This window comes from Trachurus japonicus, chromosome 8, assembly GCF_045865225.1.
Source record: "Trachurus japonicus isolate A0001 chromosome 8, Traja_1.0".
Lineage (NCBI taxonomy): Eukaryota > Metazoa > Chordata > Actinopteri > Carangiformes > Carangidae > Trachurus > Trachurus japonicus.
The window spans coordinates 22,222,949-22,250,651 of NC_140914.1; the positions used below are offsets into that span (position 1 = coordinate 22,222,949).

Here is a 27,703-nt window from a genome sequence, read left to right on the forward strand (position 1 = left end):
TGTCTACTTTTAGCCAACACTACCACAACATTAACACCTAACACCCAGGTCTCCCTGCTGATAACAAAAATGTACTTTACATAAAAACAACAATGCCATTTGATAATATTTATATAACAGCTAATGGAACTGAATTGGATTTCAGAACACCATGCTAGATATCTACAGCATCTGAATATTTATTCTACCTTTTCTGGGGTGAGTGTGTGTGCGTGTGTGTGCGATGCATCAGGTGTGTGGGAGTAGGTGGACAAAATGTGTTCAGGTTATAGCTTTGTAGTGCTGTACTTATGTTAATGGCTGGCAATGTGTGTGAGTTTGTGTGCACTCATATAAACTGCAGTGTACAATATAATAATGTAGCCTATCACTTGAAGGTAAAATGAGAAAACTGAGTCAAGGAAACCGATCAAAACTCCTAAAGCGGGATACTAAGCGTGTAAGTGTAATGTTCTTGCATTTGTGCGTCACAGTGCATTCTGTGCTGTAGTCAGTAGATGACGAAGGAAACAACAGGTTTATATAACAACTCCCTCCCTTTGAGGAAGAAAAGGATGAGAAAAAAGAGCATGGATTAGAGGGGAAAGATGCTCAGAGACAGAAAGAGGCAGATGATGGAGCGCTGAAACAGAAAATTACGAGATGGAAATCAGTGGAGAAAGAGACAAAGAAGATGGTGGAAAAAGAGAGGAAGAAGACGATAAGAAAGAGGTGACACGCTACAAAAAAAAGACTGTTGAGGAAGGACAAAAGAAACACCGCACCTAAATATAGTTTCAATTTTATTACTTAATTTCCTTCACTGTTAGAAATCCACATCCACCCTATACATTTCCCAGAATGCAAAGCGCAAAGCCAATACACAGACCTTTCTCATTGCAGTAGCTTTAACACACACACACACACCCACACACACACACACACACACACACACACACACACACACACACACACACACGAGAAATAACAAAAAAGAAAAATCCACTGGCTCCATTTAAGTGTGCTAATGCCTGTGTATTCTACATTAATTACTCACTGCCCTGTCTAAATCCTATGAATAACACTATATTAATACACTGCACTTTAAAGCTGTATTTATTTCATGCTTGTGGTTTTCATGTCTCTACGTGTGCTCTTGAACTGCTCGGCACGCTCTTGAATTGCCCCTCAGGGATGAATAAAGTTATTTGAATTGAATTGAATGACATATATCTTGTGGCTGCGTTGCATTTTCCCTCACCGCAGGGAAGCCACAGGTGTAACAAATAACCGATAACCACAGCCATGCGTCGTTAGTCTAATTAGCTACACCTGTGATTCCCCACTGTGAGAAAAGGTTAGTGTCACTTGTGCTCTACAGTACCTCTTCTATGATGCAGCTGGAAGTTCAAGTGGTAAGTGTTGAAATACTGGTAAGAAAACAAAACAAAAAAAACATGATATTGAGGACTAATGTTAAAGACTGGATAAATATAACATTCCTGTCACAGTCCTGTGTCAGCACATTGTCTGACTGTATTTTAATTCAACCCACGTGAAAGTGGAAGTGTTATTTTTTAACATCCTAACAGCAATTTTCTGTGGATAGTTAGCTTGTTCACCATTTTAGGTTGTGACAAGTAGGCTAGTGTTAGTCTGAGCTGTACTTTTGTGCTCAAAAGTGGACTTGGTAAAAATGCTATCCTGCTATCAGCATTGTCATTGCGACATACCAGAATACTCATGTGAGGATGCAGCTGAAAGCTCACATGCAACCTCACACAGCTATTAGCATATGACTTTAGACAGTAGTTAAACGAATGTAACAATATTTTTTAAGTGATGTGATGTGACTTTGGTGATGATAACAGCCGTGACATACCTTCTCTTGTCCACAGCGAATCCAACGTCTGACTTGCGAGCATAGATTCTCGCCCTAGTTCAGTAGCCCTGGGGAATAGTTACATCAGATCCTGTATATTGATGAAAATGAAAGAGATCAGTCGTTTATGTAGAAAATGATGAGTCACTGTGTCACAGTCTATACTGTATAGACATAGGCCAATTCAGGTACTCATACAGGCAAGGTATGGTTACATCACAACCAATGTCTCTTGATGTCTGTTACCGTTGCAAATGAAGAGTTCTTGTCATTTGAGTCTGCTGGCTGTTGAGACAGATTATGTAACAATGCAGGTATGTGCACTTCTAATATTAGAGGTTGTATGAATTAATATGTGATAAGCCTAAGAGGAACCAAAAATGTTGGAAAAAAAATTGAGATTCAAGTTGGTAGCTGAATCTACAGTAAACCTTCTATTGATGAGTCCAGGATAAGCTGCACACGCTGTTATCTGTCCTGCAGCTAAATCAATCTCATCTAGGTCATTCACTGCCAGCTGACTGCCATCATTTGTGTGTGTGTGTGCAAGCATGTGTGTGTGTACAGTTTGAATCAGTTGGGACTACTTTTGTCACTGTCCTAAAATTAGATTCTGTGGCCTTAAAACAGGTGGGAGATCAGCATGATCACAGTGGTTATTATGGTATGTTTTTATTTCTTTTAGTTTTCATTTAATTAATATCGATATCCTGCTTTGCATTCATTGTAGGAATCTTCATCAGTTCCTGCGTCACATATACATCCCTCTGCATTTACTATACTGAGAGATGCAGGTGTTACTAGACTCTTTCTATGAAACATCATATTCACTAATCAAATGACTCAGAGTCATGTAATTGATAGGTTTCGTTCCAAAAATACCTTAAATATATCTTGGAAAACTTTGTGACATGAAATTCATCCAAAAGATGATCCTCCAAAATCCTTTTGAAAGCAAAAGTCTTAAGATGAGTCAGAACACAGCAACTGTGCTTGCTTTCAATGCCAGCACTCAGACTGTAAATGACGAGAGTCTGTGCTCTTTTCTTCCCCAGTTGTTGATATTTCTTTTTGGAAATGAACCTATCACTTTTAAATCCTGAGTCATTTCTTGTGTTTACTGTCAAACGTATATGATATTGCTTGTGTAGGAAATTATGTTTATTCATACTGTACTTGGATAACTTTCTCCAAATAAAACTTAATCTTGAAACTGAATATGAAACATAAAAATATTTTTATGTTATAAGAATCAATAGGCAGGCAATATATATACAACGGACATCTCAGACATAACTGAAATGTGCTTTCAGACTGAAGTCCTTGACCGAATCTGCAGATGAAGATCTTTGGTAATGCAGCTGTGTTTGGAGGTCTGCAACAAGAGAAAAGTTTCAAAATCTTAAGGACTTACTTACCACCTGAATAACAACCAGCTCTTGACCTTGAATGTTGAGCTTACAAGTTCCAAGTGAAGGAAAGGTTGTGTAATACTGCTACATACAGTATATACTATGCTTATAATGTTGCAGCTACCTATATAGCTCTGAGTTTATTGGACCATTATAGCTACTGGACTTTTGTGCACAATTCTGTTTAAATTTGACTTAAAGGACACATTCATACTTTTTCAAGTCTATCATAACATAACAATACTACTGATGGCCCAGTAATGGCTATTTAACCCATAAACTGTGTCTCATTTTATCAGAACCTTAGCTTAAACTACCAGGTATCCTTGGATACGACCCACACGAGTGGGCCAGCACCATACATACTGGACCGAACAATAAAAAACATAATGAATAGGGTTGTGGAACATTCATATCATACATTCATATCCCCAAATCCTATTGAAGGCAAAAAAAAATCACTCCAAATGAAATCACAAAACGAAAACAAAATCATGAACATGACCCAATCATGGTGAAGGACGTTGACAGGGTAAAGATATTACTAGTTACTTCATAATGTCTCTTTAAAACATCCATCAGTCATGAGAACAGGCTACTTGGTATTTCTAAGTCATAAACTCGTATAGAACTGCGCTTTCAGGTAAACTGCAGAGTTTAGAGAGAAATAATTGAGCAGACTCTCAAAAATAACTCTACCTTAAATGTCAAGGTAAAGTGAGCAAGTTCTCTCTCTCTCTCTCTCTCTCTCTCTCTCTCTCTCTCTCTCTCTCTCTCTCTCTCTCTCTCTCAGAGCTACTCTCGGAGCGCTCAGAAGAAAAGGAGGAAGCGGAGTGTGATCAGCGCAGCGACAGCCTCTACTCAGCGGCAGAACAAGACAGCCCTAATCTACAGTAAACTAACTACCGAGAACGAACCATCAGCTGATCATAAAGCCACAAGTTTGAATTCCTCCACCCGGGAAGACGCACGACAAACGACTTTTGCCTCCTCAGAAAAAAACAGACAAAACATTTTTTTCGGCACCAACAACTTCGCTGGTTAGGTAAAGTAGAAATAGAGACAGCTGCACAGGTAGCCGGAGAATGGCAGACTCGGCGACCAACAGCGACGGGGAGGACGGACCCCGCGAGCCCATGCGGGGCTTCGCGCGCCAGGGAGCCCTCCGCCAGAAGAACGTGCACGAGGTGAAGGACCACAAATTCATCGCGCGCTTCTTCAAGCAGCCCACCTTCTGCAGCCACTGCACCGACTTCATCTGGTGAGGAGCGGGCACAGGGGCGCACGAAGCTTCACCGGGGGGGTTATTCACCACGCATTAATTTTAGTTAGTGGCATGTTGTTAATTATGTTATTAAGAAGAGATTTAGTTGTTACATTGGATTTAGCTGTTTAAAAAATAAAGGCCTTTTCAGACACAAGTGAATAGACCACTAGAAGCAGTATAAAAGGAGGAAGGGAGGGTAGAGCAAGTTTACTCTCAGTAGTGATGTCTAATTCATAATCTAATAAGCAGGTTGAATGGAGAGAAAAAAAGCTAAGTGACACATGAGATGAAAAAGACAAAATGGCTGTAGACTCCAGTGTTTTACAGTATTACATCATTAAGTTACAGCGGCAAAAAAAAGTGGGAGGGCTGCACTGGTTGCACAGTTTTCTCAAAATAAACATCGATTTCAGCCTCATTCTTGGACTTGTTGATGCTATATGTGTAAGGTAGGGCAGAAAGGAAGACAGATATGTGGGCAGCGCCAGTAAAAAAAAGAAGAAGAAAAAGGAATAGCTGCAGACCATTGTTTGATGGTATTAAGTAGGCAGAGGAACTGAGAGAGGGTGAGAAAAAAATGAAACATGTTCTACAAAAGCAGTTCAAAGCAATGAATTGCAGCCAGAAGGAGTAACCTGAGTGGTATCAAAGTGTTTCACATGGGCCAAAAAATTGACACCACTGCTAACACAACTTCAGCAGTTCTTCTCCTGTTGCTCCTTCTCCCCCTCCTCCCTTCCTCCTCATATCCTTCACTCAATCACCTGTGCAGACTTGTCACCATGCAGCCCACCGGGGTTTACTAGACAGTGATACGGCCCTGCACTCAGGTTATTAAATGAGTTTCCGTCTCTAGGTTGGCCTAATTTGTCCCGTTTATTATTATCTGTGCTTTACACAATTCCCAATACAACCATTATTTAAATCCTGTCACAGGACTTTTAATTTGTAAATGGCTAAATGATTTGACCTAGAAGATTGTGTGTGTTGATGGAATCTAATGGAGCAGTCTCAGTGTAAATACTCCTAAACGAAGGAACGCTGTGCATCCCATGTAAGTGATTGACCTGTTAGAATCTATCTATCTATCTATCTATCTATCTATCTATCTATCTATCTATCTATCTATCTATCTATCTATCTATCTATCTATCTATCTATCTATCTATCTATCTGGGTCAATAAGCATAATGAAAAAGAACAATGAGAACACTGAGTGATTTCATACCCCAAGAGATGATCTATTTGTAGCTACAATATGAAAATGAGCAGGGCTGAGTGTGTGGTGGTGCATGTGTGTGTGTGTCTGCACACCTGCAGGCATCCCAGCATTCTCCCAACCTTTGACGATGTGTGGTTGACCTTATTGTTGCCCCGGGGCAGCTGCATTCCTGCCCAACACAGCCGTTTGAGTGTAGACCTGCGTTGACCCCACTACATGTACTGAACTCTCTTCATACAAGAATCAAATCACTGCTTGCTTACCTCTGTGTGTGAGTGAGTGTGTGTTTAATTTGTGTTCATTGGATGGAAAGCTGAAGCACGGCACAAAAATGGCATTTGCCATCATACAAATGTCTTGAGGCAAAGTCTCCGAATTCTTTTCCCAAGTATTTTCTTCTGTGTGTGCATGCGTGCGTGTGTGTGCGTGTGTGTGCGTGTGTGTGTGTCCACACGGGTCTGTGCTTGATCAACTATCAACCTGTTGTCTGTATGTTCTTCTCTCCTCAGGGGTTTTGGCAAGCAGGGATTCCAGTGTCAGGGTAGGTGGATTAAATGCAGACACACACACACACACACACACACACACACACACACACACACACACACACACACACACACACACACACCCTGGCAAATATGTGTGTTAACTTTGTTGCCCCTACTTTCTGTCATTGTGTTGTTTCTCTCTTTTCATGGTTCAGATTTAAAATCAATGTTCTACTTCATCTCCCTGATCCTATTTTTCCTATATTCTTTTCATTCCTTTTACTTTTGTCTTCCGAACCCATTTTGTCTTTCTTTATCTTAAGTTTTCTTCAAAGTGCTGAGGTGAGCGCTAAGCTCTTATTTTTCATTCAAAAGTCTCCAATTCATAGAGATACAGTACAAAGACACAGGATGAACAACACTTGTTTTGACAGTGACTGCATTTTTTTTTTTAGAAAATAAGAGTACATTATTACCATTATTATTCTTTGCGGTTTGAAGGGAACAAAGCACAACAAGGGAGCAAAGAACAACATCATTAAAGTGTTTTCTCAGGATGAGTAAAGAAATACTGATTAACAGAAAGATTGGACAAAAGTATTTGAACATATATATAACATAATATATGAGAGACTGATTAATGTTCTGTGTATGAATATCTGTATCACTGGTAAAGATAAAGGCATGTTGATGTTGCTGGGTAAAAGGGAATTGTATGTGTTTCTTTAAAGATCAGTGGGAGGCATAAAACAACACAGGCAGGTTTAGATGTGGAGGCAGGACTTTGGAGCTTGATTCATGAAGTGAAGGTTACTGTAGATTTTGTGCAGATTTATTTGCTATACCTGCACTTTCTTCATTGATAATGCATGACGCACTCCCAGCTTTACTTTCTAAAACCCAAACAAACAAGATAAATAGCAGACAGGTTATTTTTATACATTTTGTTACAGTAGGAATAACACAGGTGTTACTAATATTATGGCTTTGCTCTATTCAAGTGTCCCAGTGAGTCATGACGGGGGGCAGTGAGGCAGGAACCTGAAGCCGCTAAATGGAATTCAGCCATCATTAGTTTTATTACTTCCTACTGTGACACGTCAAAATGTCTGTGAAAAAGACCTTGCTGTATACAGGAAAACTTGAGATAACCGAGCAAGAAATGTTGTGAGCCCTCAAAATTCAACTGCCTGGATCCAATGGAGGATAAAGTTAGCAGCTGAGGTTTCCTCATTTTCTCTTAAGTTAATCAACATAAAAACAACGTTCACTTCCTGAAATGATGAAGTGTAGCAAGCCATCTGATTCTGTGGGCCTTACGTCTTCTTATCACAGGAAAACTGATGAAACTCCCTGTTGTGCACTAGCGCGTTCTGACGATGAAAATGTGAACAACTAGTAGCAAGGGCAAAACTGAACATAAGCATTATTTCAACTTTCCCTCTGTGTTTCTGTGTAACATAACCTTGGTCATGTTAAATAAATGGAAAGTTAGCTGGATAATGATTTCAGACACAGGTTACTACTTTGCTCTGTTCTCCATCCATCTCCTCCCTCAATAAACTGTTTTTTGTTCGGTTGTCTTAGAGACAGATCCAGCATACAGCATTCACTTTGTTAGAGGAACAGACATAAACTATCAGAGAATCATGTCTAGCTGACAAAAATGTGGAGGTGCTGAGAGCCTTTGTGCTTTTTTTCAATTTGCTTGAAGTCTATGTTTTTTCCACTTGTATTAACAGCCAACTAGATGTGTCCAAGGATTTTCACGTCTCCTAGCAACAGTGAAACATTCAGATGCAACTGTCTATATGCTGAAGGATGGAAGAAAAGCTGTTCAATACAGCAGTTGGTTAGCTGGTAATTAGCCTATGTTGATATGTAATTGATCAATAATGTCCTTAAGGGATGCATCCGCTGCACTCCAGGGACCCTGATGCCTCTGGAGAGGAAGGGGTGTGTTGCAGGTGTGGGGAGGCTCCTGTACTAAATGTTTTTTATCTTAAATTTCAGATTTAATGCTGGTGCCTAAAATAACTGCATGGTAAGAGCATAGCAGCATGGTTGAGCTTGTATATGTGTAAATGAGGGACTTAACATAGCAACATAGTAAGCACTTACCTGTGTGCATGTCCTGAGATGCTCTTTGACTCATTTGTCTGTTTGGAGCAGAATATCACTTCCCAAGAGCTCAGGGAGAAAGGGAATTCCTCTGCAAGGTCACACACACACGCGCGCGCACACACACTGTTGGAGAGAAGTGAGCGATCAGTGTCTGAGTGTGATTTGCCTCACAGTTTCATAGTATTTGTTTGACAGACACATAGTTCTCTAAGAAACTTAAGGGTGGTGTCTGTGTGTGTGCAGCAGGATTTGGTCTGCTGCAGGATTTCACAGCTGTATGGTGGTGCAGTTGGTGTTTGTTTGACTCTTCCACTGTGAGGGTCAGTGCATGGCCAGCATGTTGACATGCCTTTCAATGAAAGGTCAATCCATCAGTGAGATCTGGCAAGTTGTGTATCCTACATACGTTTTGCATTACCTTACTTTGTCGTAAACTTTAAAAGCTAGCATTTCAAAGGGGTACAGGTCCTGCTGTCTGTGGTTTTACAGTGTAAGCGAGGATTGAACAGCAAGATCAGTGGTGCTTAAAGCTGGATAGAGAACCCCATACCCCAAAAAGCAGCCTGGTAACAGGTTTCAGAAAGCAGCGCAGGCAGCCAGCAACACTTTGCGGTAGTTATGCATGCTTAAGAAGGATGTGGTGTAGACGGCAGTGTGTTGTCATTTTTCAGACATGATCAGATGTTGTTTAGATCTACTGACAGTCAGCATAAGTGATACCTCTAACTTTGAACTCATTGAACTGTCTTGTTCAAGTTAAGTAATAATTTACCTTTCCATCACACACCAACCAGTCTCTGCTATGAAGAGAATATGATGTTCAGTGACTTGAGTTCTTGTGAAATAATTTTAAAAAAAGCCTCAAAACGACCACAGAAAATTCTCACACTACATGAGCAGCCTAACCTGCTGCTCTGCTGTCCATCTGTGTGCTTTGTGTGTGTGAAGTTAACTTCAGTCACTTGTCTGTCTGTCCAATTTACATCTTAATTTTCACCAGTGTTTGGTCACAGATGGGAGAAATAATAACACGCATACACAGCAGGTAAAACAGGAAGGTACTTTGAAAGACATTGTACAGCCTGTTACTGCTTATATGCAGTAGGTCTTGAGACTGGTTGGAGCAGCTCATTGCTTCGCTATTGTTGTTGTAAACAACTGTAATGCCTCAGTGGGATTCAGCTGTTTAGTTTACATACACTAGAAAGAGTGTGGGACTCCAAGGGCGGTAGCAGCTTGTATTATGTAATGTGGTGTCTCTAAGAAGTGTAGTTTTCAGCATATTTCATGCTTCTTCATGATGTGAGTTTGTGTGCACGTGATCCATGCTCCATTTAATGACCTGGCGAGCACTTATTTCCTTAATGGCTGCTTGTGGAGAGCTGTGTGTGCTCTGCTGCTTCCATGTGATTGATTGGTTTTGTGTGTGTGTTTATGCACACAGCCCTAAATGAGTGTGTTAATAATGAGTCGGGGCAAATTATCCCTTTAGAGAGAGTGCTTGAAAGGGATGGGGAGGCAGGAAATGTAAGAAACATCGCAAATATAGGAATAAGGAGGGGAAATAGGGAGAATCATTTGGAAAGAAGATGGAAAACAAGGATGCTAAGACGAGAGATGAGAACGGTGGAAGGGCTCGAGGACGACAGAAAAGTGTGGGTGGAATTCATAGAGGAAAGAGGGAGTAACAAAAGGGGGTGAAAGTGAGTGGGAGGGATATAGGAAGGAGAGGAGGATTACATGTGATTTCCTTGAAAGTTCCAATGAAAGTAGTTCATAGAGAGACGGAAAAATAGAATGATAAAAGACACTTTACATGTCTTTTGGGACAGAAACTGTTTTCTCTGCAGTCTTGTCGCATGATGTAATATGGAGAGAACATACTGAGCACAATGTAGAAAACAGGGAAGAGATTGGAGGCTTGGCTCAAAAAAGAAGAACTGATGAAGATTGAGGAAGGATAGATCAGGGTAGAAATAGACAGAATGCATGCTACAGTAAGTTCTCCATGATATATTTAATCCACCATTCTGTTCAGCATGCTAAATATAATCCTTTTATAGTGTATATGAGGTCGCAGGCACACTAACATGCTGTGCTGGTACTGATGATGCCATCAAGATAAATCACAGTGCTTTTTTTGCATTCTGCACAATTCAAAAGAATTTGATCATGTTGTAGATCGAGAGAATTGCACAAAAATGGAAATGGTCTGTTCAGTTAGATACTGTATATTCTAAAACCTAGAATAAATTAAACAGGGCAGATGGCTGAAATGAGTGAGATAGGTATGCAGGAATGACACTCCAACAGAGAAGTGGTGGGTGAGATTTTTCTGCCAGGCAGAGGAGATAATGGACAGGGAAGAAGAGGTAGAAAAGAGGCGAGAGATAGAAGAGAGATTAAATGGTGTAGGCACGGAGTGTTGATTGCGCCTAAAACAAGGCTTAAAGGTGTTGTTTGCTGCGGCTATTAGGATGCTTCCAAAGTAAAAATGTATGTATTTGTAAAAAGCTCTATTCAATCTTCCCTTTGACTGATGGCATCTTTTGTGTTCAGGTTTAATCGGGTGTCTCTCGCTTTCAGCAGCATCCATCAAGCTCCAGTTGGGCACGGTGCCCACAGTTCCTCTGGATTCATATAATATGTTTTCTGCCTTTTCATGAGCGCACTCGGGTTCAAATGAGTTAGTGAACATTTGCAAACATTGGTGTCTGTTGGCGGTGCCGAACGCAGCTCAGGTGCTTCTGCAACTCCAACCTGCGTGGGTGGGAGGGCTCCGGATCCAAAACCTCCCTCCCACACACACAAACACACACACACACGCACGCACGTACGCACACACACACACACACACGGACTTGATGTTGAGGTGTAACACTGAGATCCTGAAGCAAAGAAAAATGCTTAAAAACATCTGACTGATATCGAGTATTATTTTTTCACCCCCTCTGAGTGCTTTGTTTCCCCGATGTCATTTGACCTACAGCTCTCTTCTTGTGATCCCACGCTCTCTTTTTTCTGTTTTTCGCTCTTGTCCTCAGTCTTTCTGTTCTCTTTCTTCCCCTTTTCGTCCAGCTTTCTTTTATCTCTACCTATTATCCCTTCTTCATACTGTTCCTCATTCTCTTCCTCCCCATATTTCTCAATCTGTTTTTCTCTCTCTGCATGCTTCTTGGTTTCCCCCTCTCTCCTCCTTCAGCCATTTCTCCAGCTTCCCACTTCTCCCTCCATCGCACTCTCTATCTCCCCCTTCTCTCCAGTGGCTGTGTGTTGGAAACTGTGGGCTTTGATGCTTTTATAAATAGCCTAAGTGTTCCACTGAGAGTACCACCAAATGGATGGATGGATGGATGGATGGATGGATGGATGGATGGATGGATGGATGGATGGATGGACGGATGGATGGATGGGTGGGGGAGTGGAGTGGGGGCTGAGTGCGTAGGTGTGAATGTTGGAAGGCACCGGTGAAAAAGCAAGGATTAAAAAGCAACAGAGGGAGATAGAGGTGTTTATTGAAACAGACCTTGGTTTTAGAGTAAAGTTGTGAAACACTCGTCTTCAGAGACCTGTAGATTTTGAATATTTAATAATATCAATTTTTCTTTCTTCCTTTCTTTTTGTGCTGAAGAGTATTTCATAGTGGTAAAAGTTACGTTTTTTTGTCTAAATGGAAGAAAGGATTTATTGGGCACCATATTTCTGGAAGCATTTATCTGCATGCAAGGGCTAGCTGTGCATTGCACATCTGCTTCATTAAGCTTGAATGTTGATGCACACTACACTGTAGGTGTGATATGGTGGACTTTCATAGGTGTGATATGGCAGACCTTAAAATAGTGAGAAGTGTGAGATCCTGAGTTGCGTAGCATTTAATGGTGCAGTGTTTGTTATCACATGGTGATTACTGCTGTTTTATAGGCCTCTCCACAAGAAACAGTGACTCTATATTGGCACAGCAGCTAACATGTTCACAATGACATGCTGGCATATTGTTGTTTAACAGCTATGTTTTTGTATATTAACCTACTAATTAGCACCAAACAAAGACAACAGTGGTATCACATTAGTTGTGTGGGTATTTGGTCATAACACCAATGCTATACAAATTGAACTGATGAGGAAATGCCAGATGATTTTTGTTTTGTTTCCTGTGAGAGATACATGGCTGTCGGTCCAAAAGTTAATGGAAATCACAATTACAGTTGTTGAGATATTTTAGTCTCAACAACATGGCTAGAAAAACCAGCATGAGTATTGGTATTAGATAATGCGTATCATGTGAGTGACTCCATGCTGTAGCAGCAAAAGCTCTGTTGCATTATGTGGGTTCTTGAAGTCACTCTCCTTATTATTGAGGGTTAAGCAAGTGACTGCCTTTACAGTAGATTGCTTGTCAAAGACTTTTCTAGAGTTCATGTTATATAACACTATTGTGTGGCCTGTCATGCCAGCTGTTGTGGTGCATATAACAACACTGATAGTGAGCCTCAGTCAGCATATTGATAGAGCCAAAAATATTGTAGCATTATAGTGTATTGATTTTTCCCTCAGTGCCCTGGTGCTTTTCAGACACAACAAACTTGCATCCTAAACAGCTTGTGCTCATGGCACACAACAACATAATATGAATCATATGTTTAAGGTGGGAAGATCCATTCTAATTATTGCTTGTGGAGAAAAAGCTTCTGTGTAGGTTTGATTAAAATGAGTTTGGAGTTTTGTTCTAATGCTGCACCCATTTGAAGCTCCAGATTAGAGCATTAGCTGATTCTGTAAGCATTAATGTAAATGTAATGCAAGTGCTGCAGCACAAATTCAATTTATTAGGACAGAGTTAAGTAGTGCAATCAAACAAAGTCAGGGAGGTAATGCAGAATACCAAAGAATATAAATGTAAAGGCTGCTCTTTAGTTTTTATCTGACTTTCAGCTTTCAGTAAACATGAATGTAAACTGATACTCTTTTATGGCTTTGTTTACTGCATTATTTTTTTCTGACAGTCACTCTACATTAACACCCAGTGCGTTTCCTCCCCCAGCTGCTTCCTCTTTTCAGTTTAATGTGGAGGGTGTTAATGTGCTCTTCTGTGTCTCTGCTGGCTCATGTATGTTTTTGTAACTAACTATTCATGTAAAGCAGTCGACCTTCAAGTACTCATTGTTTCTTTTTATGTGCCTATCAGTGGTGGCTGTGATGTTTCTTTGAGTGTGCTGTTCCACAGGTGTGTGTGTATGTGTGTGTGCGTGTGTGTCACAAAGTCTAATTTTACTTGTCAGTGAGGGCCGGCTCCTTTTTGCTCTGATCTACTTTGACACATCCTAAGTCTCATCTGAGAGTGTTTGTTTGTGTGTGCTTGTACTCACTTTCAGCTACAGATTGACAGACAATCTCCTTCAGGGCTTAGTTGTCCTTGCCGCTGACATTTGTGGCAATAGTACACCCGTTGCCACGGTGACACCTTGGAGACATATTGGGACAGATGAGACAGCCAATGTGGGTCAAGCTTGTTTGGCATCACAGCCTACACACACACACAAACTGAAAAAGACTGACACCAGTAACCCCTCCTTCCTCCTCACATGGTCCAAATAAGCAAAGTGTGAACTCTTAGCCTGTTTGAAGGGAAGCTACTATCACAACTGCTGCCATCACATGTCCTGTTCAATTTCAAATAACAGGCCAACAGTAAGACAGGCGTTGCAAAGATGCTAGCATGCCTAATAAGCGAGGATCTGGATAAATATGACCTACGACCTATTCAACACACTCTGTGCACCCTGAATGACAGGCACACAGACAGGGATTGGAAAAACCTGATGAACTTTTTTCACACCCCTCCATTGAGGCATATACACATACTCTGTTCAGTACAGAGGGAGTTAGATGAGAAAACACTCAAGTCTTTTTTGGAACAGTCATATAGGTCATTTTGAAAAGCACTTACAAAAGACCCACTTAATCATTAAGGTGATCATCCCGCAGTTGACTAATGACTGTAAAGAGCCCTGTTGTCTGTCAGATAAAGATAACTACTACAGTAATGTTAAGATTGTGATATTACATAATGTCACCTCGTCAAACCAGAATCCTGGTGGCTGTAGACGTTTTTGCATAGTTGTAACACATTAATAGGTGCTAACTCACTGTGAATCTGTGTCAGTCCCAGAGAGTGCCATCGCCTACACTCGGTACTGCCAATAGCTGCTTCCCTACTGCACAGGGGGGGCATGGTTCATTGTGCCGGTGGCTGGTAGATTGGTGACCTCTACCAGCTACTCTGCCAGGTAGTACAAGCATCAATAATGCTCCTATGAGGAGGATAAGAAATTTAGTGATGCAGAACTGAAGCTGTCTGTTTTTGTTTACCTGGTGTGAACAAACGTTGATGGTATTTTACTAATGTCAATGAGAGTTGCATCAATACAGTGCTACCAAGACAGATTCCTGTCGTTATATTCCACTTGCCAAATAAAGTTGCCCTGTTTATAATTCACAGTCTGATAAAGTAGTCTGAGCTGTGTTTTGGCCTGTCGTCTAGTTAATATATATATCCAGTTAATAATATCATTTACAATCCCGAACCGCATGTTTTTGGCTATTTGTTTACCTTTTTTCTCACATCGAAGCGAACTCTGTACATCACCTAGAAACAAATGTGTCATGTGGTTGAAGAGTGACTTTCCAACGTGCTCCTCGAAAAAACGGTGAGTTTTTCCGCCGTTTCGTTCATGAGTACGAAGGAGAAGAAGAGAGCTCGGTCTCCAAAAACGGAGCTCCCGCTCTAGTTTCTTTTGTAAGTATATTTTTTGGCGTTTTTGCCTTCATTTGATGGCACACAGTATAGATAGACAGGAAAGGGGGAGGCAGAGAGGGGGACTGACATGCAGGAAAGGTCTGCCCGACGCGGGATTCGAACCGGGGACGCCTGCATTGAGGACTGTAGCCTCTACATGGGGTGGCCGCCTTAACCACTGTGCCACACACCGCCCCCTCCCGCTCTAGTTTCAGAGAAAAATGCACTTTTGTGTCAAGTGGCAATCCGCTCATTTTACCGGTACTCTGCAGTGTGGCCTGTCTCCCAAATGATTTCTAAATAAGTGTTTTTGTAGGCAAATCTGGGGGGTGTGGCGGCGTGGAGTGCAGCGGTGCGGGTCTCTGGCCGCAGCGCAGACAGCTCTGTGACACTGCTGTGTGACTGACCGCCGGTGAGTGCTTCGGGACGGGGCGGCAGCTCACAGCACCCGCTGCACATTGAAAACAGCAGTGATAACGGGCTTTCAGGTCCGGATCTCCAAACCAGAAACGTTTGTAACAGCACCGGAAAAAGTCGCTAGATTTGTCGCTAGTCGCTTTTGACAAAAAGTCGCCAAGAGGGTTTGGAAAGTCACCAGATTTAGCGAGAAAGTCGCCAAGTTGGCAACACTGTGTAGCCGACTCTTTGCCGACACTTTGTCCCCAGAGCAGCATTCAGGGAGACCGATTACTCAAACAAAGCCAAGATCACACAGTTTATAAAAGACATTATGTTTTGATTGTAGTTTAAAACAGTTGTACAGATCAGAGGGCTACCATATTCACGCAGGGTACCTGTGTGAAAAAACAGTTTAACGAGTTAACTCGTCAACGGTCCTGAACGTTCGGCACACTGTGACGAGTTTACTCGTCAATGGTCGCGAAAGAGTTAAGAGATCAATTTAAATTGTTTAAACTGCTGTTGAAATCACCACTAATCAAAGTAAATTATTAACAGAAATGTCTCCATGTGGTTCAAGGTCATAGTTATGTTTGACTGATTCTGCACCCTGACCTCATAGCTTGGGATTATTTCTGTCATACTGTTTGAGCATTATTCCTGTACGAAAAAAAGTCCTGCAGTCGAGGCATTCAGTGTGTGCAGTGTCAGTGAAGTCAGGGAAGGTGTTTCTTACTCAGTTCCACATTACTCAGTCTCACCACAATCATATCATATCAAATCATACCTTCCCTCTGCTTGTTCTTTCTGTCATGGCAATTGTGTCGTACATGATCACTTCTGTCGGTGGACCTTTGTTCCTCTCTGTATTTGTTGTTTGCAATGAAGATGATCTTTGAATTGAACCTGCTCCATTGTACTCAGGGCAAATTGATGTTGATGATGAGATGAGCTAAATGTCTAAAATGTGAATCATGGTGTGTAGGTGGGATGGCCCACCTGGATTAGTAACTGCTGGGGCAGAGATGCTGCTGTTCTGCTGCTGCGGGTTTGAAAGTGTTCTTTGAAAAAAGCTGCACTTGCATGATGAGTTTTGTTCCAAACTGAGCACGAAACTATGATATAATTTCCAGGACAAGAGGTCAGGTTCTGGACTAAATATTGTGTAACAGACAGTGATGTTGAAATCGGTGTAATTTTTCCTCAAAATGGATATCAAATCACAGTGCTGAGTTTCATACACAGTGGTGAATGTGCTGTGCTTCCTCTTTACACATGTATTGAATATAGATTGTTTGTTCATACAATCAGAAATGAACAAAAGGAGTGTTTACCAGCTTTAGACATACTTCCTCATCATCATAATTTGACCTATAGGAGTGAATGAATGGCAGAGATATAGGGCCTGTATTGTTGTGGTAACTATAATAAACATGGTAAAGGTGATGGCTGGGTCACAGTTCATGAACCAATTGTGGCCTTCATCAAGCTAAGAGGGCTCCATCATCACACTCACAATAGGTAACACACAGTTAAGCTTGTGTCACGGATGAAAACAGCAATTAAACAGGGAAACAGCAATGACTATTAGCTGTGAACAGCAGTCTCCTGTCTGAAAGGTCTCTGTGTTTCGAGGACCTCTCCATTCACCCTAACTTCCTCCTCGTTCTTTATGCTATGTTATCAAACTTCATCTTACACAGATTTTAGACGACTGGACTCTGACCAAAAGGCCATTCTCAGCATGAATGTTGTTAATTCTTGGCTAATTAAACTTAACAACATCAACACCAGTTTCTCTTTAACTCCATGATACATGTTATGATGTTTTTGTTTTGAAACATTCCCTGAAGACTCACACCAACCTTTGACTTTTTGCGGTGTGTTTATGTTTAGTCAAAGTCTGTCAATGCATAAATCTTAAGGCAAAATCAAACTTTAAGTAAACATGGTTTTCAAAGTTGCTCTATGTCTCTGTTTGTGTCTATGGTGTGTGTGTGTGTGTGTGTGTGTGTGTGTGGTGTGTGTGTGTGAGGATGTTGTGGAGAGACCAGCTAACTATGTCACTGTTGCTCCTGAGATCCTTTAACCCATTGGTCTATAGACGGTAACCTAGCAACAGGGACACGAGCCGACAGGAGAGCAGTGATCTCAGACCTCTTTTTCTGCCTGTTCCTCTGTCTTTTTGACTTTGTACATTTGACTTCCCTCTGCACATCTCCTGCCTTTTTGCCATCATCTATCTCTTCCTCCTCTCTTTCTCTCTTTTTAACACCTAACACGTGATGTCTGCTGTGTTGCTAAAGTGAGGACAAGAGTGTATATTATTTAAATATCATCAGCCAGCTTCACTTTAAAGATGTTGTAGATGCACCGAAATGTTGTGCTACATATGCATACTACATATTGTTGTTGGATAAAGTGCTCTTTGCAACCTGGTGTTTGGACCAGGGCTCAGATCAAATAAAAAGTGCAATATTACACAGTAATTGCTACATGTGTGACAGTGTGTCCATCTGTCCAGAAGATAGAAGTCACATTATCACGTCACACGAGAGGTAATGTTCCTACATTTATTTTTCAACATGTAAAATGTATGCTAGCAGCTTTACAACTTGTATTTAGTTGATTGTTTTGTATCCAAACCTGTTAGTCTCAGTGGCTCTCTTGTTAATATCTGCAGCTCTCCATTCTCACCCCTCTGTCCTCTCTCTCCCACTCTCTCTCACTCATCCTCTTCATACCACCTCTCTCTCTCTCTGAATTAATGAGTAAATCGGTCGATTAGGTAAAACTGCATGCTAAGGATGATGACTGTACTCTTCAGCAAATTAAACACAGTGACCACTCACATGCACCTAGTGTAGGCATTTGAGTTCCACATTTCTTAAACTTGTATCTCCATACCCTTGGTTATGTTCTTGCTGTCTGACTCAAAGCAGCAGGTAATGTTTGTGGAGGAGTTAGTGAGCGAGAGAGCGAGCGAGAAGGAGAGAGACACATAGTTGATGTACAGCACAGGAGATATGTGTGTGCGTGTGTGCATGTGTGTGTTGGCTGGACATGTTCATCAGTTGCCTGTTCAGGTCATTTTGTGGAGGTAGATGTACTTCTGCCATAAGAGGAAACTACTGTAAGGGTCCTCCACACAGACACACACTGAAATAGAAGAGAGGGGACGGTTTTGTCGTTTGTGAACATTTAAATCACGGCTGACCGTTTTATCGTATTTTCATCATCATCACGATATGACATATGACATTCAGTGTCCGATTAGATTCAAAGACTCAATCATCAATCATGATGATGTCATTGTTAATCCACCATTGGACAACGACTGTAATAGATGTTCATAGTCCCCTGAAGATGAATCTTGATGATTTTGGTGATACCTTCACTTGCATCTACCATTATTATACACACACAACTGCAAGGAGCGACGTCATTGCATACACTTAGACAGCACAAAGACTCAGTGGGGAGGGAGGGAGCTAGCTGGTAAAACAGATCTATACCACCTCATCACTGTGTTGGGGTTGCTGAAATATTTTGATGGGCGAATGTGTTTTAAAAACTAATTCTGAAGCTGTGCTCACTTTTGTCCTCAAGTGCAGTGTAGCCACACAGTCTAACCTCTTGGGTTAAACAGCACCTGGTCAGGTGACAGGTCTCTCTACTGTCAGTGCATGTGCTCTGAGGCCTGACAGCCAGAGAAGGGGACAAAGATTAGTGTGTTCATCGAGGTGTTGTGTTTACATGAATGCTGATGCTCATGTAGATTGATTTCACCTGGGTGTGTATACAGATGAAACCTTTCTTCCATTGGGGGTTAGTGAGACTTAGACAAGGGGCCTCAGAATATATACAGTTTTGGCAAGGCTGCAACAGTCAAGACAACCCCAGCAGAAGGCTGTGCTCTGTGTGAGAGACAAAAAAGGACAGTGTACCATTAGCTCATCTATACCAACCCACTGAAAGATAACTTTTCAAAAAGAGTTTGTCTCTTCTAAATTTGTTTGTACTGTGAACACAGCTGAGATCTTAGCTCGGTCTAAATCTTAGCTCAGTCTTGGTTTTTAATTAGTCTGTTAGTTTGTTGTGATTTGTCAGATAATATCACAGCTATAATTGATCATTTTTCAGTATTTGACCATATGTGGACCGGCTATGTACGATGTTCTAGTGTTTAGACAGTGCAGACAGAAGATCAAACGGCAAAAGGATTAAAGACAGATAAAAGACTGATGAACCACTTAGACACAGTGAAATGGAAGGAAAAAGACAGAGAGACAGGAGGGACGGAAATGGAGAGAAGGAGATGGTGAATGAAAGACAGTGAGAGGGATGCAGTGAATGAGACAGAGGGATATGGAGTGAATGAGAGAGAGGATAAGGGTGGAGGTGTTAGCTGGACCACATAAAATCATCTTGTGCCAGAAATTTTTCACGGCCCTGGCACAGAGCTGAAACTGAAATCAAACGGAGTGTGAAGGCAGCCAGACTGTAGTATCTTCTAAAAAGACTGAATTTATTGTTTTGTAACTCATACTTCTTTACATTTTTTAATTAAGTATAACATTGGACACCACAGGGGATGCATTAGAAAGTGTCCTCTTATCACCAGCCTCAGTCTGTTTGCAACATGTTTCCTGGCTTGATGAAGATGCTTATTTTCATGTGTCAGAAAATCCTGTTTTAACCGTCACACTTCCATGACTCAGAACTGAATTAGTTATGAATTCATTACATTGTATCTTTATTCATATAATTTTGAAATAAATACTAATTTAAACTCTATACTCGTATATTTTTTTTCCAGCTGACCCTGTTTGTCTTTCTCTTGCTGGGGTTGTAGAGTTTTGCCACTCTTCGCCTCACTGTTGCTGTAATGAACTGGGGTGATAGTTGCTGACCAAAATCCAAAGTATTCCCAAACTGAGGTTTTCTGATTGCTCGGAATGCAAATAACTCCCGCAAGCAGGGTTGTAAACTCTCATCATCTCAAGCCGTCATTCCCACATGGTTATTGTAGAAGTAGCGCATGCATTTCATTTTCAGTCAACAAAACTTACACTGAGTGACTCGTGTCCATCAGCCAGTGCATTCAGTGTACGTAGCACTCCAGGCCCATGTGAGACTAACAACCAGTTGGGAACATCCTTTTTTCCTGCTGTAATGGAATATTCAGTTTCACAATCTAATGTTTGTTTTCTTGATTGCAATTTGGCTATATAATTGAATTCAGGATGTTGTTGAATGGACTGCACATGCCTGGAAACCACATTCACCCATTTACATGTGTGGTTTTATCACACGTAGTGCTTTTCTATACCATCCACACACACTCACATTTTGAAACACAGACTGGAGGAGCCGCAAATCCAACTTGCTCCACCTCCTGAACTGCAGCCCTACTTCTCATGTGTGCACAAACACAATCCTGATGATGATGATGATGATGATGCCACACTGAAAATTTAGTGAAACTCTGGGCTTCAAGATCAAGATCAAGATCAAGATTTGCTTTACTGTCATTTCCAAAAGTATTTACATACAAAGTGAAGTGACATAGTCACTTCAATAGTGTCTATCATCTCCTGTTAACTGAAGTTACTCTGTTACGTATATCAATGCAAATACAACCACAACAACTACAATTGCAAAACTGTCACTTAGCTTTAGTCTAGCTATAGAGGAATATGACTGTTACCATGGCTATTCATTCAGTGATGACATTTATTTTATGGAAAAGCCCAAAAAAGTCTAAAAACAATACATACACATAGCTGTTGCTGAGTGGTTATGTTGAATCTGGCAGAAATAACTGACACTGGTGAAACAAAGGAAATGCATACAGGCGCTTTGGATACTGATACAGAAACAGAACAGAACCTGAGCTAAACAAGACATGAAGGACCACAACTTTAAAGGAATACCTGGAAGTACAGTAAATTGATAAATACTAGCCATCATTCAGGTGTACGTAGATAACCCCATCTACAAACAAGCTTTGAACATTATGCATTTCAGCTGTCAGTGTCAACTAACAGTTGTGTTTGCATGATGAGTGCAAAAAACACTTTTACTGTGTATCCTGAGAAGAATGAAAGGATATAAAAAGTGTCTCTCTTTGCTTTGTGCTCTGGGTGACTCTGAAATTAAAAATACAGCAAGGCCACATGAAGAACAGATGGACACTGTTCTCAGTCACACACAAAGACAAAACAAACATGAATAGGATAGAAAAATGAAGAGAATTGTTCCATAACCTCCTGTGCTTTTTCATAAGAGCACGACAGTTCTTTTGAAAATCCTGGCATCAAAGAACTACAATTTGAAAGGGCACTTTTGTGAAAGTGTAATTGATTGTTTTGTTTTGTTTACACCTGTTTCTTATTTGTCTTACGATCATCACCTACTGAAGGTCACAGTTTGCCTGCCAAGTGAAATCCTCTTGTGTTTCTCCCATAAAAAGACACACTGTAAGAACTTGAAAAAAAAAAGGTACAGTAGATGTAGAGATGGAGGAGGAGAAAAGAGAAGAAGAGAGGATGGATTGATGGATAAAGAAAGAGAGAGAAAAAGAGGAGGAGTGATATGGGTGTGCTGACTCACTCTGACCCTTCTCCCTGCTTCACCAGTGGCATCATGGGTATTTATACATTGGCGTAGGCTGTTCAGCCCCCTTATATAAGCCCTTACACACACATACACAGGGGGAGGTGCCCAAGGTGAATGGCATGTTTTGTTCAGATTATTGACTTTCTTCGTCGTGCTTTCTCGTCTTTATCATCCTGCTCCTCTTCTTCCTGCGGTCCTCCTGTTGCTTCTTCTTTGAGTCTTCCAACCCGTTCATCAGGATGTTCCCGTTCCACTCAGACAGTAGGAAGAAACAGTAGTCTGGCTTGCCCAGACCTCTCTCCATGCTGTTTAAACACTGTGCCAGGTCTGTATCAGATCGGCATCCACTGCTTCCATTAGCAAGCAAACAACTTCTCCTGTCGCTCACAGAGCAACCACGCCTCCAGCACAACGTGTGCAGGGGAAGTCTGTTATTCTCAATGGAAGGTGTGGCCGACCTCGACTGCACAGTCCAGGTTTTAAACAGGTTTTGTGTTCAAACTCCATCTCATACTGTCATTGTTGTTGAAAAATCAAAAGCAAAGCTGGAGGAGCCTCCCACATCATTTGGATCCCGTTTGGGGGGAAGTCTGGCTAATTATAGGAACATGAGACAAGGTGATCAGACTGAAACTGTGTGTCCATAGACTGAAATAGAGATGGGGAAATGGTTACATGGACTCATTCGTGGCAGCAGCAGTTCGCTGTGTGTTACAGTAACTCCCACAGCAAGTTCATGTCATCCACATGATTTGATGCATATTTTCAATTTGCTCCAAAAAAATCCACAAAGATGCTTTTATATTTGGCTGAGTTTTCTCTATCAAAAACAAAATAAATGTGACACTCACAGTGAACCAATCACAGCATACTTAACATGAAGCATCTGAAGCTTCTGCTCCACTGAAAATTTGACAAAAAAAAAGAAGATTTTTTAAATGCAGCAGATGGAAACATCAGATTTATGTGGAGGGATGAGGAAATGTTTGCACCATTCCTCAAATTAATACATACAAAAACATAAATACCATATTTCCACCACATTGCCTACACTGTTTTCCACCATTTGAGGTTTGACTGGCACTCATTTATTTACGTCATCTGGTTGTGTTCTCCTTTTCTGCAATGCTTTAATAGCAGCCAGCTGGAAGATTAGTGGCACCAGTTGTTTATCTGAATTCACACAACTCTTAATATTTTCTAGTTCGAGGAGCCTCTGGGAATAGCAAATGCTGCCATGCTAATTGCGGTGAATGTGCAGTTGTTTGTGATCCAATCAGAGTGAAGACGCAGGTGTGTGGTACATTCAATCATAAGTTGCTTTGCACAGATGCAGTGTAACTTATCAGTTTCTGTCAGTCATTATCCAGTCAGCCACTGGGATACAGTAGTTAGATAGTTGTAGCAGGTATTCAACCAGTGAGGGCTATGTGTCTGTGTGTGTATATGAAATACTATAGGTGATGTGCTACTACTGCTATAGATGAATAAATATGACTAACTAGAGAGCTGTGTGTCGTAGCATTGAACCTGGCTGCTGAATCTGGGACATCACTGTACAGCATGTCACTGCGTCTCGCATGCACAGACAAACGCACACACATTGGCAGCTCATTAGAGGGAAAGGCTGTGTACAACATCAGTGTTCTGCCAGCATTTCATAAACAGAATATACTGGAACGAGGAGAGGAGAAGAGAGGAGCGGAGCAGAGTGGGGGACAAGGGAAATTAAGAAATGAAAGAAAATAAATATAGCCTACACATTAACATTGCTCCCTTACTCCAACATCGTAAAGGTTCAGTTTATATAGGAGTAAATATTTAAGAACAGCAATTTTCCTGTTTGCAGTTCAGCTCTTTTTGAATTTTGAATAAATGAGAAAGAGTTTTTCATTCTGAAAGAAGTAGTCTGTCCTCAGCAAAAGATGATAGACTGTTATTGTTCTTACTGTAATGTAATAGGTAGGCGCTGTGTCAGTTTGAGCCCCTCCCCATCTCTCCACACTGTATTGATATATAGAGAACCTGATGGGAGGATGGTATTGATTGACAACCAGTCGTCGTTACATAATAATGTCATGTGACTATTCGGGAGGGATAGAGCTAACATGGGACACTTCAAAGTGACAGAGCTGACAAAACTGGTTCCAATTAGTAGTCACGTGTGTGTTTCAGTGTGTGTGTTTCAGTGTGTGTGTGTGTGTATGTGAGGGAGTGGAGTTGTACCACTATATAAGTGTGCTGGATTAAAAATACACAAAAGCCTCATGCAAGTACAAGTAGAACTGCTCGACTGCAGCAGACAATCATTTTCTAAATCACTGGTTTTTGATAAAGGAGCTTCAGTTTCATATTCAAGTGACGCCAAAATATTCTTAAAACAAATATGGCACATGATCCTTTAGGCCCGCATCACTTAGTTATGAATAAGCAACTGAACCTAAAAGTAATGAGTGGATCATATCACCGGAGCTGCAACTAATGATCGCTTTCATTATATTACTCATCAATTTGTTGATTTTTTTTTTTTTTTGTCAATGTTATTTCAGAAAATATATTTTAAAAAAAGCTAATTATTGTTTCACAAAGCCTGGGGGCGCTGAAATCAAATTATTAGGTTTCACAGTCCAAGACTAAAATCATTCCATTTTCTATCAATGCATTACAAAGAAGGAATGCAGCAAATCCTCACATTCAGGGGCTGGAACGAGGCAAAGATAAGGACAGACTGATGTGGACGACTGAAGAGGCTGCGCATGCAGTGGCATGTCCTCCTTTGGGGGAAAAAAAGCCTCTTGAAAAACACTGGTTTTGGGTCAACATGCTAACATGTTAATGCTTGCCTAGCAGTAACTTAGGTCACAAAATTACAGAGAAAGAGGGAAAATGAAGGAAAAGTATGTGAGTGAGTCAACAACCAAGCAGCTACAGAAATAAGATTCATCTAACATCAGTTGAACAGTAAGGCTGGTTGTTGACAAGGTCTCGTCGAAGAGCTAGCAGCATACGGCTGGCAGTAATAATAGTAGCTCGTGGTGGCTGATTATGTAACTGATCACTCAGCCAGTGTTTCAGGTAGACACAACAGGTGCATTACATGGCTGCTTACCTCTGCAGCAGCCCAAGTCTCAGCCACAGTGATGAAACAGACAAAGAGAGAGGGAGCGATGGAGACAAGAAAAAGAGACAGATGGACAGAGAAAAGACATGATAGGAAGAGAAAGATGTGGAAGACATATTTGTATATCTGTTCAATTGTGTGTGTGTGTGTGTGTGTGTGTGTGTGTGTGTGTGTGTGTGTGTGTGTGTGTTATCCATGGATATTTAATAAATAATGGAGGAGTATGCAGGGTGCCAGCTGCACCAGAATCAGACTGAGATCAGTACACAGAGGGCATCAAGAGGGCATGGTGTGTGTGTTGGGATTGTTTCTTAGTTTGACTAAGGGCCCCATCATGATGTAATGAAAATATTTGAGAATTTGAATATGAAACTTGTCAGTAACAGGCAGATGGGGATGGAGGAGCAGGATGAAGACTGTGGTGTGGTGAAGGCTTTAAGGAAGATCTGGCATGGCTTGTGGGCTCAGCAGACCCCGGGGGGACACTGTGACAGATGATCGACAGAGAGAGACAAAAAGAAGGAGAGAGGGAGGGTAGGTCACGGAAAATGAGAAGAAGCGAGCATACAGAGCAGGAAGCTGTTCAGAGACATGTGACAGGAAGAGGGGTGTTTGAGGTGTGGTCCTACTCCTCATCTTCAGCCAGATTATCTCCATTCAAATGATGTGGAGTTGAGACTCTGCCAGGATACAGAGGATTGATTTTTTTTTTTTTGGGGGGGGGGGGTGTCTAGTTGAACTACACAGGAAGTTAAAGCCCCTGTACAGACCTTTCACTTAGTGTTGATTTTGGCGGCCCCTGTGGACGAAAGCGGCGGAATGAAGACTGCATTACCCACTGTCATGAAGATGTTTGTCTGGCCGGCGCATGTAGATTTGTTTTGGAAACGTCGGAAAGAAGATGGGATGCTTCTTTTTTTTTAGCAGCGTAATGTATCTATTCGTATCGTTTCGTCAGTGGTCCGACCTGACCATGCCTTCCAGAGGTATAGAATTTGATTAGTTAGATGGGCTCATTTGCTGTTGTAGGTAACAGAGACCAGCAGAAACCAGAGACTTTTGCGTATCCAGTTAAAAGCTCCGTACAGGAGCTTTAAGCTAGAAGTTTTCCTCACTACATTTATCTGACAGCTGACGTTATACATTCAGACAAAGATTTTACAAAACATAATACATTGTTAAAGCTTGTCTGTCTGTAAACTAGATACAACTGTAGCTCCAGCTACTCATCCAATTTTGCATTGGTATTAAAAAGCTTTTTATGTCTAATCATGTAACACTCACAGCCAGTAAGTGTGTGGAAAAAAAAGCTCCATCTCAACTGAATGCCATAGTTAATGAATTGCTAATAATATTCCAGTATGATGACATATACAATTGAAACATCAACAAGCAAAAAACAGCCTTTTGCTTTAGACACACTACCTGTTTATTGTGACTTTTACAGGATAGCCAAAAGACCTTGACCATGCAACTGCTGCACCTACCTACCAACGTGTCATATCAGATCACATCTGTCTGTGCTGTTCAGCCCTCTGTTAGCGCTACCTGTTAGTCTGGCTTGGTGAGTTGGATTAAGTCGCCTGTCTTTTTAAATCTTTACCGTTACAAATAGATGCAGTATCAGCAGAACAGATGTAGAATTGAAAGAGGTGGAGTGGTGGTGGTGGTGGTGGTGATTAGAGTGGGTGAGAGTTGGGACTTTGATTAACGTGAGAAAAGGTGGGCACACTTCATTTCTGTCAGGGTGTGTTTTTTTGTTATAAGGTATTGTTTGTTTTGGCCCAAGGGTCTTATCATAATACAGACAGATCTGTGTGTGCGTGTGTGTGTGTGTGTGCGTGCGTATGTGTGTTTTGGTCAGGGATTTGGCAGTAGCAATACTCCAAAAGAACAGTTGCCTTGAAGCAATATGTGCACACGGTTCTCACCGTTATATCTCTTCCTCTATCTCTATCCCTCCCCCCTCACTCTGTGTATTCAATCTGTGATATCATGGGAATGAGTGGGTGGTCTGTGTGTGTGTGTGTGTGTGTGTGTGTGTGTGTGTGTGTGTGTGTGTGTGGTATCATCACAGTGAGTGGGTGGTGTGAGGATATTGCGTGGGAGTGAAGTACCATTGAGGTGCACATGATTTGCGTGTGTGTGAGTTGGAGAGGAAGTCTTTGTATTAATTATAACCTCTCTGATCAGTGTAGAGATGACAGTAGAATATAATCAAATAGAATGTGATAGAAAAGCCGTACACAACACAATAGAGGAGACCACTTACTACAGTACCATGAAAATATCATGTAATCATATTTTGAAGATGATAAAATAAGAAGTTGTGTTCTCCACCAATCCCTCATCTAAACTGTGAAAAGTGAAAAAGTCAGGATGTGCTTATTTA

At 41.2% G+C, this 27,703-nt stretch overlaps 1 protein-coding gene across 2 annotated transcripts in view; it reads left to right on the top strand.

Moving 5' to 3' along the window:
* Positions 1-4,086: 4,086 nt before the first annotated feature.
* Positions 4,087-27,703, top strand: part of prkcbb (protein kinase C, beta b) — an 85,079-nt gene continuing 61,462 nt past the window's right edge. For both annotated transcript variants that reach the window (XM_085784684.1, XM_085784683.1), the window contains exons 1-2: positions 4,087-4,534; positions 6,272-6,303. In XM_085784684.1, the coding sequence (XP_085640810.1) occupies positions 4,359-4,534; positions 6,272-6,303 (208 nt within the window). In that variant the 5' untranslated portion in view covers positions 4,087-4,358. The remainder of the gene's footprint in view (positions 4,535-6,271; positions 6,304-27,703) is intronic.